The sequence below is a fragment of the Delphinus delphis genome, chromosome 4 (assembly GCF_949987515.2).
Source record: "Delphinus delphis chromosome 4, mDelDel1.2, whole genome shotgun sequence".
NCBI classification, from domain to species: domain Eukaryota; kingdom Metazoa; phylum Chordata; class Mammalia; order Artiodactyla; family Delphinidae; genus Delphinus; species Delphinus delphis.
This window is the reverse complement of record NC_082686.1, coordinates 48748040-48765490: the sequence shown is the minus strand read 5'-3', so window position 1 is coordinate 48765490 and position 17451 is coordinate 48748040. Positions and strand designations below refer to the sequence as shown.

The 17451-nt window shown below is 34.4% G+C and overlaps 1 protein-coding gene across 8 annotated transcripts in view; it reads left to right on the top strand.

Moving 5' to 3' along the window:
• SENP7 (SUMO specific peptidase 7) overlaps positions 1-17451 on the top strand; it is a 153597-nt gene that overhangs the window by 57653 nt on the left and 78493 nt on the right. For 6 of the 8 annotated variants that reach the window (XM_060010567.1, XM_060010566.1, XM_060010569.1 and 3 more), the window contains one exon: positions 8628-8825. The exons of the other annotated variants lie outside the window; for them this stretch is intronic. In XM_060010567.1, the coding sequence (XP_059866550.1) occupies positions 8628-8825 (198 nt within the window). The remainder of the gene's footprint in view (positions 1-8627; positions 8826-17451) is intronic. 8 annotated transcript variants of the gene reach the window in all.

Below are 17451 nucleotides of genomic sequence, written 5' to 3'. Positions count from 1 at the left end.
AAGTGTGAATTGTTTAATTTCTATGTATTTTTAAATTTCAAAGATTTTCTTCTTTTATTGAGATATAATTGACATATAACATTATATTAGTTTCAGATATACAACATAATGATTCTATACTTGTATATACTATGAAATGATTACCACAGTAAGTATAGGTAACATCCATCACTCACATAGTTACAGATTTTTTTGTGTGTGATGACAACTTTTAAGATTTACTTTCTTAACAACTTTCAAATATACAATACAGTATTATTAACCATAGTCCCCATGTTGTACATTATATCCTCATGACTTAGTTTTGTTGTTGTTAATTTTTAATTGAATTACACTGTGGTCTGAGAACGTTTTGTATGATTTCACTTCTTGTAAATTTATTGAGGTTTATTTGTGGCCTGGTATGTGGTCTTTCTTGGAGAATGTTCCATGTGTTTGAGAAGAATGTGCATTCTGTTCCTGTTTGTTAGAGTGGTCTGTGGATGCATTGGTTGATGGTGTTATTCAAGCCTTCTGTATCCTTGCTGATTTTTGTCTAGTTGTTCTATCAAGGCTGGGGTTTTAAGTGTTGAACTATTACTGTTGAATTGTTAATTTCTCCTTTCTGTTAGTTTTTGCTTAATGAGCCTTGTGGTCCTGTTATTAAGTATATGTGTATTTATAGTCAGTATATCTTACTGATGAATTAACCCTTTTGTCAATGAAATGTCCCTCATTGTTTCTACAGACTTTTTCTTTTTTTGCTTTAAAGTCTATCTTGTCTAATACTGATAGAGCCTAGTCCACCTGTCTTAAGGTTGCTGTTTGCATGGTACACCTGTTTCCATCATTTTACTTTGAACCTGTTTATTTCTTTGAGTCCAAAGTGTGTCTCTGGTTGAGAGCATATTGTTGGATCTTATCTTAGTCTGTTTAGACTGTTATAACAAAATATCATAAGACTAGGTGGCTTATAAACAAAAAACATTTATTTTTCAAAAGTGTTATAATTCCTGGGAAGCCCAGGATCATAGCACTCCCAGATTCAGTATCTGGTGATGGCTTCCTGGTTCTTAGATGGCCATCTTTTTACTGTATCCTCAAAGGGTGGAAGGGGTACTCTCTTGAACCTTTTTTATGAGCACTAATCCTATTCATGAGGGCTCTACCCTCATGACCCAGTCACCTCCCAAAGGCCCCACCTCCTACTGCCATCACTTTGGGGGTTAGGATTTTAAAATATGAATTTTGAGGTGAAACAAACATTCAGAACACAGAAGGTCTTGTGTTTTTTTTTTTTTTAATCTACTCTCACCATCTCGACCTTTGACTAGATTATTTAATCCATTCACATTTCATGTGAATCAAGGTGTCCTCTAGGCTGTGCTTCCTTTGAAGGCATTAAGGAATAATCTGTTCTGTGTCTCTCTCCTCTCTTCTTCATGCATTCAGTCCTCCATATTTACATGTTTTCCCTGTATGTCTTCATGTTGTCTTCCTTCTGTGTATGTCTGTTTCTGCCATTTTTATAAGGATACCAGTCATAAGGTACAGGCATACCTTGTTTTATTGTGCTTCATGTTATCGCACTTTGGAGACAATGCATTTTTTTACAAATTGAATGTTGCAGGCAACCCTGCATTTAGCAAGTCTGTCGGTAGCATTTTTCCAGAAACATTTGCTCACTTTGTGTCTCTGTGTCACGGTTTGCTAATTCTCCCAATATATCAAACTTTTTCATTGTTATTATATTTGTTATGGTGATCTGTGATCAGTAATTTTTTAAATTCAAGTATAGTTGATTTACAATACTGTGTTTCAAGCAAAATGATTCAGTTGTATATTTTTTCAGATTATATTCCATTATAGGTTATTACAAGACACTGAATATAATTTCCTGTGCTATACAGTAAATCCTTCTTGCTTATCTATTTTATGTATAGTAGTTTATACCGGTTAATCACATACTCTTAATTTGTCCCTCGCCACCTCTCCCTCCTGTTTGGTAACCATAAATTGGTTTTCTATGTCTCTGAGTCTGTTTCTGTTTTTTTTTAAAGAACATCTTTATTGGAGTATAATTGCTTTACAGTGTTGTGTTAGTTTCTGCTGTATAACAAAGTGAATCAGCTATATGTATACATATATCCCCATATCCTCTCACTTTTGTGTCTCCTTCCTACCCTCCCTATCCCACCCCTCTAGGTGGTCACAAAGCACCGAACTGTTCTCCCTGTGCTATGTGGCTGCTTCCCACTAACTATCTGTTTTACATTTGGTAGTGTATATATGTCATAGCTACTCTGTCACTTCGTCCCAGCTTACCCTTCCCCCTCCCCGTGTCCTCAAGTACCTTCTCTCCATCTGCATCTTTATTCCTGTCCTGCTCCTTGGTTCATCAGAACCATTTTTTTTGTTTTTTAGATTCCATATATATGTATTACCATATGGTATTTGTTTTTCTCTTTCTGACTTACTTCACTCTGTATGACAGTCTCTAGGTCTATCCATCTCACTACAAATAGCTCAATTTTGTTTCCTTTTATGGCTGAATAATATTCCATTGTGTATATATGCCACATCTTCTTTATCCATTCATCTGTCGATGGACACTTAGGTTGCTTCCATGTCCTGGCTATTGTAAATAGAGCTGCAATGAACACTGTGGTACATGACTCTTTGAATTATGGTTTTCTCAGGGTATATGCCCAGTAGTGGGATTGCTGGGTTGTATGGTAGTTCTATTTTTAGTTTTTTAAGGAACCTCTATACTCTTCTCCATAGTGGCTGTATCAATTTACATTCCCTCCAACAGTGTAGGAGGGTTCCCTTTTCTCCACACCCTCTTCAGCATTTATTGTTTGTAGATTTTTTGATGATGGCCATTCTGACCGGTGTGAGGTGATACCGGTGTGAGGTTTGATTTGCATTTCTTTAATGATTAGTTATGTTGAGCATCCTTTCATGTGTTTGTTGGCAATCTGTATATCTTCTTTGGAGAAATGTCTATTTAGGCCTTCTGCCCAGTTTTGGATTGGGTTGTTTGTTTTTTTGATATTGAGCTTCATGATCTGCTTGTATTAATCTTTTGTCAGTTGCTTCGTTTGCAAATATTTTCTCCCATTCTGAGGGTTGTCTTTTTGTCTTGTTCATGGTTTCCTTTGCTGTGCAAAAGCTTTTAAGTTTCATTAGGTCCCATTTGTATATTTTTGTTTTAATTCCATTTCTCTAGGAGGTGGGTCAAAAAGGATCTTGCTCTGATTTATGTCATAGAGTGTTCTGCCTATGTTTTCCTCTAAGAGTTTTATAGTGCCTGGCCTTACATTTAGGTCTTTAATCCATTTTGAGTTTATTTTTGTGTATGGTGTTAGGGAGTTTTCTAATTTCATTCTTTTACATGTAGCCGTCCAGTTTTCCCAGCACCACTTATTGAAGAGGCTGTCTTTTCTCCATTGTATATTTGTGCCTCCTTTATCAAAGATAAGGTGACCATATGTGCATGGGTTTATCTCAGGGCTTTCTATCCTGTTCCATTGATCTGTATTTCTGTTTTTGTGCCAGTATCATACTGTTTTGATTACTCTAGGTTTGTAATATAATCTGAAGTCAGGGAGCCTGATTCCTCCAGCTCTGTTTCTGTTTCTCAAGATTGGTTTGGCTATTTGCAGTCTTCTATGTTTCCATACAAATTTAAACTTTTTTTTTGTTTTAGTTCTGTGAAAAATTAATACTACTATTAATAAAGCTACTGTGAATATCCATGTACAAGTGCCTGTGTGGACATGTTTTTATTCCTTTTGGTTAAATACCTAGGAGATGGGTTGCTGGGTCATTGAAAGTACATTTTCAACTTTGTTAAGCAACTGCCAAATGTTTTCCAAAAGCAGTTGTGCCACTTTACATTCTCATCAGCAGTGCAGAAGAGTTTTACTTCCTCCACCCTCCTGCCAGCACTTGTATGGTCAACCTCTGTCATCATCCCTTTTAATGTATGTGTAGTGATATCTTATTGTGATTTTAATTGCATTTCCTTGATGAATGATGATGTTGAGCATCTTTTCATGTGCTTCTTGTTCTTTTGTATCTTCTCTAAAGTGTCTGTTGAAATATTTTGCTGTCCTTCCCCCTTTTTTGAAAGGACAAACTTTTTTTAAAGACTGGAAAGATGAGGTTAATGATATTGAGCACCTTTTTATGTGCATATTCGCTATTCATATGTCTTTCTTGTGAAGTGTTCAAATATATTTAAATATATAGAAATTTAAAAAATTTTACCTTTAATTTGGGGGGAAAAGATTGCTGACTTCTGCCTTAGGATATTATTAGTCAATCAGATTACAGTAAAGCAAATTTATGAACATGAAATAAGTATTTTCACAGAGAATCCAAATTGTCTTTTTCACTTAGAGCCAACTATTAGAATTACCAGTAAAATCACCAGTGGTGATTCTTATTTGGTTTGGGTGAATAGAAAAATGGCATTTTCCAACATTGGATATTTTCATATTTAAAATTATTAAAATTACCACTGGGATATTTTCCCAAATAATTTAGCAAATTACTAATAGTGATTTTCTCAGACGAAAAGTATACCTTATATATCCTTAAGATTTTAGAAGTATTTTCATTTGATCATTTTAAGTTGTACAGTTGTAAAACCTATAAAAGAGTAGTCCTGAATGTAAAAAATAATTTTTTTTCACTAATCAATAGATAGTTTTTGACTGGGTAAAGATGTTTACCATTCTTTACAAAATTAATTGGTTGACATTTCTCTTTATGTAAATAGTATAGTACTTTCTTAGTATAGAAAAGAGAAATAAAGACAAGTTGAAAGAAAAAAACACAGCCAGTCTCTCTTAAAATTTAAAGTAGAAGATTTTAAGAGACTAATAAGTAACATTCCATTAAGTGGCTTTATCATTGTTTACTTAACCATTCTGCTATTGCCTGGAATTTTTATGTTTTTAATTTAAAAAATTTTTAAATTTTTGGCTGTGTCGGGTCTTCGTTGTGGCACGTGGGATCTTTGTTGCGGCATGTGGGATCTTTCGTTGGTGGTGCATAGGCTTCTCTCTAGTTGTGGCACGTGTGCATTGTAGCATGCGGTTTTATTTTTCCCCTCTCTCTAGTTGAGGTGCGTGGGCTCAGTAGTTGCAGTGCGAGGGCTTAGTTGCCATGCAGAATGTGGGATCTTAGTTCCCCGACCAGGGATTGAACCTGTGTCTCGTGCGTTGGAAGGCGGATTGTTTACTGCTGGACCACCAGGGAAGTCCCTATTGCTGGGAATTTAAATTTGCTTTCATTTTGTTGCTTTTATAAATAATACTGTGATGAATATCTTCATGCATAGCTTTTTCCCCGTTTCATATTTTTTTGGTACAGGACCAGGCGGGATTATTTTGTTAAGAGTATAACAAACACGCAAGATGTTGTTAATGTTTTCCCACATTTGCCTTCTCTCAGTCTCTTTTCATACATGTATGTAAGTGCATATCACATATGCATATTCATGTACACATTTTTTTTCACAGAACCATTTGAAGGTAAGTCACAGATGTCAGGCACTTCACCTCTGAATACTTTAGCCTGTACTTCTTAAGAACAAGAAAATTCTTTTACATGATAACCACAATATATTATGAAGAAAATTTATAATAATTTCATATTATCATGTAATATAAAGTCTAGAATCAGAATTCTCTAAATGTCCCCCAAAATGTCTTTTGTTAAAAAAATCTAGGATCAAATTGAGGTTCATGCATTTTATTTTTTGGTTATTATGTCTCATTAGTCTCTTAATCTTAGAATAGCCCCTGCCTCCCCCCGACCCCCCTAAACCATGACATTGATTTTTTGAAGAGTTCAGGCCAGTTGTCTTGTAGAATGTCCTACATTCTAGATTTTTATAATTGTGTTTGTCCTCATAATTAGGTTCATGTTACATTTTTGACAAAAGTACTTCATAGCTGATGTATTTGCTTATTGCATTATATCAGGGGATATGTAGTGTCTGCTTGTCCCACTGTTGGTGGCCTTACATTTGATCACTTGGTTAAGGTGGTAGCTACCAGATTTTCAGTTATAAAGGTGCCTTTTTCCTTCGTAATTAATAATCATTTGTGAACCTAATTATCTGTTTGCATTGTGCTGACACCAAGGTGGCTGAGCAGTGATGGGAAAAAAAATCACAAAACACAGTATGTTTATGCCATTATAAATTTGTGGTTATTAACCCTACTGGATTCCTCAACTTCAAGATAATCCTACTGTGTTTCTCTAGTCAGCTTGTGTTCCCCCTCTCCACAGTGATGATTTGAAACCTTTTCCCTCCTCAAGCCTGTGTTCTTTTACCTTTTGTATCACTTTGAAAAAATGATCTTGGTTTCTGGAAGAAGGAAAAGGGGTTCTTCTCCCACCATAAACCAGCACAGTGGAGCAGTTAAGAGTGCTGGCAACAGAGTTGAGAGTGTGTGGCTCTGGATCCCGCTCTCACCACTCACTCATTTAACTATGGACTTAGTTATTAATCATTCTATTCTTGGTCTTCTCAGTTGCAGAAGAATAATTACCATTATACTTCACAGAGTAGTTGTGAGGATTAAATGAAGTGTAAATCATTGTAGAGGTCTTAACATGCTTCCTGGTGTATGGTGCATGTTCAGTAAATATTAGCTCTTTTTATGCTACTTCTTAAGAAACTTAATTATAAAGTTAATTATACTGTCTCCTGTATCTTCAACCTCTCCTAGTCTGTTGACCTCTTCCCCTAAGCACTGAAACTTACACAGATATTTTCTATCTTAAGCTAACTAACCAACCAATAACTAACTAAGAAGACCTTTCTTGCATCTCACATTTATCTTCAGCTCTTGTCCTATATCCCCCTTTCGTAGCTGTTTGTCAACTGCCTACATTTGCTGTGTCTGTGTCCCTTTTCTTCTTTCCCATTTCTGCTCCCACCATTCCACTAAACTATCCCTAAGCACCATTTCCTCTCTAAATTCATTATTACCCTTTTCTCTTGGTGTTTTCTTTATTATTCATAAAAGATCAAAGTCATCTTTTAAAAATACAGCTCTGGTCTCATGATTCTTTTGTTAAAACTAGGGGATTGATATTGTTGTTGACATTAAAGTTTCAAATCCTCAGTATAGTCCACAGGGTCCTGCCTAACTGCCCATCTTTATCTTATACAAATTTCCTCTTCACTTTAAGCACTTGAGCCAGGTAAGTCCTTTAATTTCCTTGAACAAGCTTTACTCTTGTCTGAGCATTTACATTTTGTCCTCCTTTTTGAACCACTCTCCATTTTCCACTTGTTTCCTTTGGACAGTTGCAGCGTAAATGTCATATTCTCAGTAAAACCTTCCCTGATCTGGTTCAGAAGAAATGCAGCACCTGTATTTTCTGTTCGTATTGCTCATCACAGTTGTAATTAAATAATTAATCGGGTAATTCTTCTTTGGAATGTAAGCTCCATGAAGGCAGGAACTGTAACTCTTTCGTTTGTTGCTGAATCTCCAGATTCTACTAGTACAGTTGTTTTGCTAGAAGGTATTTGGTAAGTATTTGTTGAACGAAGAATGAATTATTATTCATTCATAGAAATTTCACTCATCTCTTTATTCTTTAATGATAATTCTAAAATCTATAAACTTAAAGTATTTGGAGTTTCAGTGCGTTCTATAGAGGTTCCTCTGAAGACTTCTATCCCGCTTCTTCCAGATGATCTGAAGATACAGCCCCAAGTGGCTGCGGCAAACAAGTGATTTCTTTGAGCTCTGTTTTATATTAAAAATACACGAACACTTTGCTTTCTCTTTCTTAATATTATTAACATTTGTTAAACAAACAGTGCCTAAAACTGGTACTAGGGAATAGAATAGACACTCTTCTGATCACACATTTCCAATTCTTCCAGCCATTCCTCATTTGACATTGTCTCACATCTACTTGGTAGCCTGTTCACAGTCCTGAAGAAACTATATTTCATGGTTCTAGAACTGAACACAGTTCTTCAGGTATTATCAGCACATAGATATGTTGAATGAGTAATGGGCAAAATTTAATGAGGCAGAGCTGGAAGTGTTTGGATTTATCAGTTTTACTTTTGAAATTGGTGTAGGTACAGTAAGTGTTTTAAGTTGACATATTTTTAGAAATAAGGTAAAATTAAATGTATCTTAAGACTGTGTAGGGTTAAGATTGTAGATGTTGTACTGTTACCCTTAGTTTTAATTATGTTTTGCAAGTCAAATACTAAAACAAAAATACATTTTTAGTGCAGAAAGCGGTTGCCTCTGTGACATGATGTGCAGATGTGTGTTGTTGTTCCACTTGTAGTGTGACCAAGCACAGATTGGTTACCAGCAATCCAACAGCTGTACGTGTGTGTGACCACAGATGTAGTATACTAGATAGAATTCTGAAGAAAGTCCCAATTTAAGTGAAATGTGCTTTAGTTTTTCATGTATATTTGAGAATGATTGGCATATTTTTTACTTATGATATTTACTACTCTGGTTAATTTCTTGAAGGACTGAATTTAGAATTCCTGGAAGTTTTCATTTGTTACAATTTGTGATGAATTTATGTATTATATAATGTTTAGTACTGTATGTATTAATTATTTATGTGTGTAACAGGCAACTCAAAGTTATGTTGACGAATGTCCTATGGACGGATTTAGGACGAAAATTCAGAAAGACCCTACCTAAAAATGATGCTAATTTATGTGATGCCAACAAGGTGCAATCAGACTCATTGCCTTCGACATCTGTTGACAGCCTAGAGACATGTCAAAAATTAGAACCTCTTCACCAAAGCCTTAATTTATCTGAAAGGTATGTTGTTCAGTATTGCTTTTGTTCAACTTACCGCAGTTGAAATAATTTAAGTCCAATAGTCTTCAAAATAAGATTGTTGGAAATGATCTTTAAGAAAATCTGCATATACAGGTGTGACTCCCTCAAATCTTAAAGTTGACAATCTTAATTTACAAAGTTAATGATTCTACATTTCATTAGATTGACATAGAATTATTTTTAAAAACAAGTATTCTTATTGCATTTAGCTTAATAATTTGATTCACATGTACATATTTTTAGAGATTCACATATGATATAAAATGAAGAACTAGATATATATAGATGGGTAAGGACCTAGATTAAATATTTTTTGAAAGGTGTGTTAAAGATGCAGAAATAAAACAGGTATGTATATCTATCTGTAGATCTTTTAAATTTTCTGCATCTTTAACATACCTTTTAAATATTATTTAACCTGGGTCCTTACTACTTTTGACTTTGTGAGCTTCCTTGTATTTTACATGTGTTTTTTTTAAAAAGGAGATGATTTTGAAATATTACTCCCAGATTTTTGATAATAAATATGCGGTTTAATTTTGAAAACTAACAAGTTTTGTTCTATATTTTTTAAAAGAATTATATATGAAGTTTGGGGCTAAAAATTAGGAATTAGCTCTGGGAATTTGTCATCTGTAACATATTAATATTTTTAATGTATTTCCACTTACAGTTTTAACCCTTAAATGAGTATTTTTTAGGGGAGGTATTTTGCTTTCAATTAGCATATCCTGTCATTAGCTAGATGGTGCTTTGGTTATTTGGTCTGTAATCTGATAACGATTTGTAAGTGCTTTAAGCCAAGATCCAGTGAAAACCTGTTAACTTTCAGCACAATTATTTTAAATATTAAAGAACTCTGTCAAAACATCTGAACAAAAAAAAAAAAAAAAAAGAACAAAAACAAAAACAAAACAAAACAAAAAAAACATCTGAACATAGTATTATGCATTAATTGTATTTTTAAAAAGGACACTTTTTTTTTAATACATCTTTATTGGAGTGTAATTGCTTCACAATGCTGTGTTAGTTTCTGTTGTACAACAAAGTGAATCAGCCATATGCATACATAGATCCCCATATGCCCTCCCTCTTGTGTCTCCCTCCTACCCTCCTTATCCCACCCCTCTAGGTGGTCACAAAGCACCGAGCTGATCTCCCTGTGCTGTGCGGCTGCTTCGCACTAGATATCTATTTTACATTTGGTAGTGTGTATATGTTGATGCTTCTCTCACTTCGTCCCAGCTTACCCTTCCCTTTCCCCGTGTCCTCAAAACCATTCTCTATGTCTACTTCTTTATTCCTGTCCTGACACTAGGTTCATCAGTACCATTTATTTTTGGACTCCATATATATGCATTAGCATATGGTATTTGTTTTTCTCTTTCTGACTTACTTCACTCTGTATGACAGACTCTAGGTCCATCCACCTCACTACAAATAACTCAACTTCATTTCTTTTTATGGCTGAGTGATATTCCATTGTATATATGTGCCAAATCTTCTTTATCCATTCATCTATCGATGGACATTTAGGTTGCTTCCATGTCCTGGCTATTGTAAATAGTGCTGCAGTGAACATTGGGGTGCATGTGTCTTTTTGAATTATGGTTTTCTCAGGGTAAATGCTCAGTAGTGGGATTGCTGCATCATATGGTAGTTCTATTTTTAGCTTTTTAAGGAACTTCCATACTGTTCTCCATAGTGGTTGTATCAATTTACATTGCCACCAACAGTGCAGAGGAGGGTTCCCTTTTCACCAAGGACACTTCTTTTAAAAAAGGCAAAAACATAAAAAGCTATGTAACAGGAATTTCCATACTAGATCATATCTGATGTAAATTTAACTTTCTAAAGCACCCAAAATCTTAGAGTCAAACAACTTAGCTTCAGTAATTTATGAAGCAGCTTGCTCTCATTGTCCTGGAGTCCAGTGTTTTTCCTCCTTAGTACAGGTGAGCTATTCCCTTACTGTGCTGCTAGATCTAAATAAAGGGGGCTAAAGGAATGACCCTTCCAATCCCTTTGATTCTCTTGAAAAGAAGCTTTAGCTCTCTTCCAAATGACATCTGTCCCCTCATCCCATATCTGTCCTTTTTTCAATTAGATCAGCATGATTGGAAAAGTGTAATGTTTCATTCTCTTGGAATAGTTTTTCTCACTACAAGTTGTTAGCAGCTAGATTATGTGTCCATGAAATTTAAATATAATGTGAAGAGTCCCAATAACATTCTAATTTGGTTTTTACTGTGTGTGTGTTGTTCTGTTCACTTACTGGGATGAACTACTAGTTAGTCCAGACTTTTTCCCTCAGCTCTAGGTGTCCTAAATTTAACTTGTTCCAAAGTGGATGCATCGTCTTTGTTCCCAGACTTGTTCCTATCTCTGTATCTCCTCCCTGTCTGAATATATGACTCCTCTTTACGCTTAGTTCTTCAAATTAGAACTTGGAAATTGTCCTGGCTCCTCTTTTTTCCTTATCCTTTGTATCCAGTCATTTATCATGTCTAGTTATTTGTACCTCCTAAATCTGTCTTGAAATGATCTTTTCTTCATCTTTATTGCCACTGCCTCAGTTCAGGCCCTGATAACTTTGTGCCTTTATTATTAGGATCGTAATTTGATTGGGCTTCCTGAGCATAGTCTTTTTCTTCTAGGTTATTTCTCTGTATTGTTGCTGAAGTATTCATTCTAAAAGGCAGATGTTACTTGTCACTCTCCAGTTTAACATCTTTCTGTGGCTCCACATAAAGTTTAGGATAAAGTTCAAATTCCTTACCTTGGCATACAAGGTCCGTGATGATTTCACCTTTGACTACCTCTAGCTTTGTGTATGTCCACTCTTCCATATTTATGCTGTGCTTTAGATTTAGGAAACTACTGGTAGTTCACTGAATGTATAATGCTGTTTTATTCCTCTGAGCTCATGCTTTTTCTCTTATCTTGGGAACAATTCTCCTTTTCCCCTTTACTGACTTATATTGAGCTCATTATATTTAACATTGAGCTCATTTCTTCTTTGATTCCACCTGCCACATCTGCATTTGATCCCTTTCTTTGTCTTGCTAAGCAGCCTGTTCCTGTATCATAGCACTCATCACACTATACTGTGATTTTTAGTTTCTCTGCTTCCCTGACAATAAGCTTCATGAGGGCAGGGACCCTACATTTTATTATTTTTTCCTTGCACAGTACTGGGCACATACTAAACGCTCAATACATGTTTGCTGACTATAAGAAAGAAATTGCTTCTCAGCAGAGTTACATCTTCAGTCTCCTTGATTGAAATGTCTTTTCCTCCATCAGAACCAATTATCTGCTCTGTAATTTTGGGGACAATCAGGAGAAGAGATATCACAAGCTTCAAATAAGAAAATTGGAGAACTGTTTAGGGTATAGCTTTAGTTAGATGTTTTCTTTGTGGGGCTTGCTATCTAGACTAGGAGACTGAGACTTTTACATGATGCTGTTTGTCTTATTTTCATTTTACTTAGGTAGGAATTCATTATTTCAGAAAGATGAAAGAGAGAAAAATTTATTTATTTATTTATTTTTTGCGGTACGCGGGCCTCTCACTGTTGTGGCCTCTCCCGTTGCGGAGCACAGGCTCAGGATGCGCAGGCTCAGCGGCCATGGCTCATGGGCCCAGCCGCTCCGCGGCATGTGGGAACTTCGCGGACCGGGGCACGAACCCATGTCCCCTGCATCGGCAGGTGGACTCTCAACCACTGTGCCACCAGGGAAGCTGTATTTTTAGTTTTTAACTTAAAGTTTAAATATTGAGTAAACCAAAATTACTCATTCATTCCCAGAAATGTCATTTTTTTACTTTTTAAAAATTTTATTTACTTATTTATTTTTATTTTTTAACTTAAACTTTTAAATTTTATATTGGAGTATAGTTGATTTATAATGTTGTGTTAGTTTCAGCTGTACAGAAAAGGAGTGGCATTTTTTAGAAATTTTATGTGCGTTCTAGGATCTAAAGGTAGTGATCTAAGTAAGTTGCCTTTTAATGAAGATAGTTTAGCCTTTTAATTTCCGGATAAAATTGAGAAGAAAAACAGAAAACACATGATACCAATCAGTCTTGTTAAATAATGAAGAACAGGGTCAAGAGTTTTAGAAATATCAAATTAGCAGTATGTGGGATGCATACATTTCTTTTTAAACAAGTAAACCATATTTTAGTGTAGGTTTTATCTCCTTATGTGGTTCATATCTGTTTTCCTGGGAGAATATTTCCAGATCCTTATAAACTTTGGACATTAGGCAAGAAAGAGCCTAGTGGGAGACATGTGCAAAACTTTTGAGACGGTAAAGCATCTTTCTCCTGTTTTCATCTATTGGCACCAGAGATTATTAGAGAAATATTGACACAGTGTAACTATATTCTGTTAAAAAAAAGTTAGTTCCTGGTTTTTGGAATTCCCCTAAATGGCTTAATTATATTTATTCATGTTTTTCTTAAGTTTGCCTATGTTTGAAGTTTTAGAAAATTACATATTCCAGATATTGTGGTGGTAAGACTTTCTGGACACCCCGGTATTCTTGTAACCTTAAGAGTTCTTTAAGCCAGTAATGTTTTAGTTGAGTGATAATATATTCACTTAAAATATAGCTTAGTAAAAGAAAAGAGCAAACTTAGGAAATCTGTGAATCTCTTTAAGAAAGTAATTCAAAAATGAAAAATTTTTTTTCTTTGTAGCTTAAGAAACTGATTTAGAAAGTAATATTTTGAATTATATCATCTGGGATAAGAATACATTTATAGGAACCCTAAAAAAGACCCGGTGCAGCCTAAAGAAAGAAATGACCATTGTTAACCAAAAAAAAAGAAAGAAAATGTTTTGATCAAGAAAAAAATAAGTTACATAGCACAGTTTTAGAAAAGCATTCATCTAAATTACAACAAAATAAAAACTAAATTAGCATTGTAATTTTTTTGCTTGTTATTTATAGCTTTATTACCAGATGTAATTGTTATCTTTCAACAGGGGTTCCATTTCTTTAAAAATTTGCTCTTAGCATCAAGTATGTCTTATTAGCTCTTATCAGTTTTTCAGAGTTTTTCCCCATTTATTAAATTATTTCAATCTTATATTTACCTTGCTACCAATATGTGGGGGAGGAACTCACAATTTGTGATTGAAAAAATTAAGAACCAGAGAAAATAACCATGTAGAGACACAATCAATAAATGATATTACTTCTCAGGCCGGTATACTTTCTGTTTCATCTCACTGCATTACAAAATTTGTTTCTCCTTTGGTTTAACATATTATATGTTGAAGTGTGATTTCATAATATTAGTAAGTAAAGTTAAACAAATTCTGTTTTACTTACTGATACTATTTGCATACTTGGGAAAAAATTGGATGGACTGTGTGAAATGACATTTTTCAGTCCTTCCTTATATATTGTGATAGTATGAGAGATGAAGTATACACCTTTATATATTTCTTGTGAAAATTCAGAATCTTTTGAAATGCTGGCTAGCCCTAGAATTTCCATGGCAGTGCTAATTTATAAGTTGTACACCAAAAGACAGTTTAGGTATTATGAACTTAGTTATTACTTTATAGATTTGTTTTCTGTAAGGCTTTCATACAGAGCTCTCTGTTTCTTCAAGGTACACAAATTACATAAGTTGAGAATAGCTGATGAAAGATGTTTGGGCTATGGTTAGTGTTATGAAGAGCTAGGTGTACTGTAGGCATTGCTAACTATTTAACTGTATACTTTTCTACTAAAATATTTTCATTAAGATTGCAGAGCATGATGAATTATGACAATCAAGCACTAATTGAAAAGATAATTTATAAGTTTGAGCAAGACTTCAATAATAGGAAAATTAAAGTGAGCTTCCATTTCTTGTATATTTACTGTGTGCCAGGACTTGTGCTAAACTGCTTTACATCTATTATTTCATCTAATCTTTATAATTTTTTAAGGTAGATATTATAATTCTCCCCATCTTTGAGATGAGGAGATCGAAGATAAGAGGTATAAATTATGGTAAGTAACTTATCTAAGGTTATATAGTTACTAGGTGCTGAATTCAGAACCCAACCTTATGTTTGACTCCAGAGTCCTTGGTCTTAACCTCTGTGCCATACTGCTTTTCATTCTTTTGACCTTTTATTTTTTAATAAGTAGGTATTGGACTTTATTACATATTTTATGTGATGTCTATTAACCTTTAAATATTCTACTTAACTTAAAAAATTTTTTTCTTGTGGCATTTGTTCACATAGTAGTGGAATGCTTTCTAATTGAAAGGTGTATCATGGTAGACATGCTGAGATAGTTCCCTGAACCTTCTGATAGCTTCAGAGGCCCTCTAGGGCTCTTGTGCTTTAGAAATGCGGGTTCTACTGCAGTTTGGTATATAATCTTTTCAAGTGGTTTTTTGGTGAATTTTGACATTTTTCTCTTCTAGGAAAGACTTTCAGCTATTTGTTTAGCTTAAAAATTCTCATTTATCCTCTAAGATTCTTTTTTCATAGCTCTGCTTTTTCTTCCTTCAAAATCTAGCAGCAAAACAAACCATAAAAGAATAGAATGATCATTTATTATTCAGAAGCTAATTCTAATCTTTATAATTTTTCCCTTTCCTTGCTGATATTTGTATTTTTTGTTGTTGATTATTCTCTTCAGTACTTTTTATAGGACTAATATTCTATGGACTCTTTATCTCATATTTGAGAGACAGCTTTTTTTTTTTTTTAGGGACTCAACATTTAAAAACACATTTAAACATACTGTAGTCAGGCATTTAAACAGAGATACTAAATTATAGCTGATATTTCTTTGGTATTTCTTCCTCTGTGCCCCAAATTTTCTCTTTATAAACACTACGGTTCTTGGATTATTTTCATTATGAGCCACATTTTAGAATTCAGTAATGATAGGGGACCATAAAAAGAGTGTATCATCTGCTCTTAAAATGAGCTATCAACTAGTATATCAGATTCTCTCATCTCTTAAAAGTAAGTAAAATTTTAATTGTGCCAAACTATTTGGAAAAAAATAGTTCTTACCCAATAAAATTCTCTCTTCTAATATCCCTGCATTTTCCCTAAAGCATTGAGAACTGTAGTTGAGTTTTCTTTAGTGATTTATTTCACAGCAATTCCTAGTGTGAGGTCAGACAGAAGAAATCTTGAGACTCCTTACTGGTCCTGTATTGTCTTCATTCCTACTTCAATTCGAGGATTTTAAGAAGGGTTCTGTCAGACATCAAATATACAAAGCAGACAATAATAAATAGGATTCTTAGAGATTTAAATCATGAGGGGAGATAGAAAAATATCTCTGTCCTCCTCTCCCCACAGTTAGTGGTTGTACTAAATGGCTAACTTTCTTTGCTTTCTTCCTTCACTCAAACTCTGAGCTCAGAGAGTTGTATTTACTGCTAGCCTTGTTTTTAGATCATATACTGGTTAATCAACCCAGTACATTTTTTTGTGGAGGTTGTTCTGGAAATGGATATTTTTAAAGTTTCCTGAAGTATCTACAGAAAAGCTCAGTTATCTTGATGCTGTGGCAGGTTAGTATTGAGGATGCAGTGTAATGGGATAAAATTAAAAGAACCAAAAGATAATTGGCCAAGGTCCTTCTTCCAGGAAGAGTTGCTTATACTTGGGCAACCATTTAACTTTTCTGAGCTTTGAGTTCTTCATGTTTAAAATAAAGAGAAGGCTAAGTTATTTTAAAGTTCTCCTATGAGTTGAAATTTTACATTATCTGGAACATAGTGAAAAGAACACAGTGCCTCTATGTAGTGAAAATAGAGTACCTCTGAGAACTACAGCAGATGTAACAAAGTACAGGGAAGCTCACATTTTTTTACTTAAACAAAAGTACTCTGGCCCTTTCTAGGTGTTATGTATTGTCTCTCACAAAAGGTCAATAAAGTGCTTCAAGTGACATATGGGTAACAGTCAAGGGGGACATCTGATAAAGAGGAGATAGGAAACTTAAAAAATACACTAATGTGAAGTAAAAAAATCACAATAATTTGGCCTGGGCCAGTCAATTCAGGACAGATAGTTGCCTTGAGGGCATCATTGTAGTGTGGAAAAGAACATCAGTTGTTTATAGTAACAACTGGCTAACCAGGAGAAGATTAGGCTATCCTCTTCTGTTTAAGGATGATATGAAACCACCTCTTTAAAAAAGTTTGGAGTGTTAAAAATTACACTTTACTAAACATTTATTTTGTTGACCCTTTTCCCTGGTGCTATTATATAAAGAGTATTTATTACCATCAGTGTATGTGCTGTTTCACTTAAGGATTCTATCATTACCATAGATACAATCTGAATGATGTCTTCCTTATTGGATTTAGCATTTGTCATTTACCAATTATGAGTATTGTTATTTACCAAGGACCTTTCTGTTGAAGGACAAGAATAAAGATTTATTGAATTGGTTTGTAGTATCTGTGTTTTTAATAACTACTGGAAAAGAAAAAGCATTTTTTGAGAAAAACTGGTTAAAATTTTAAGCAACCCCAATAGCATCCACTAAGTACAGTTAAGCCATTATAGTGGCATGCCAATCTATGCCAATTTATAAGATACAAGTATTTCTAGAAACA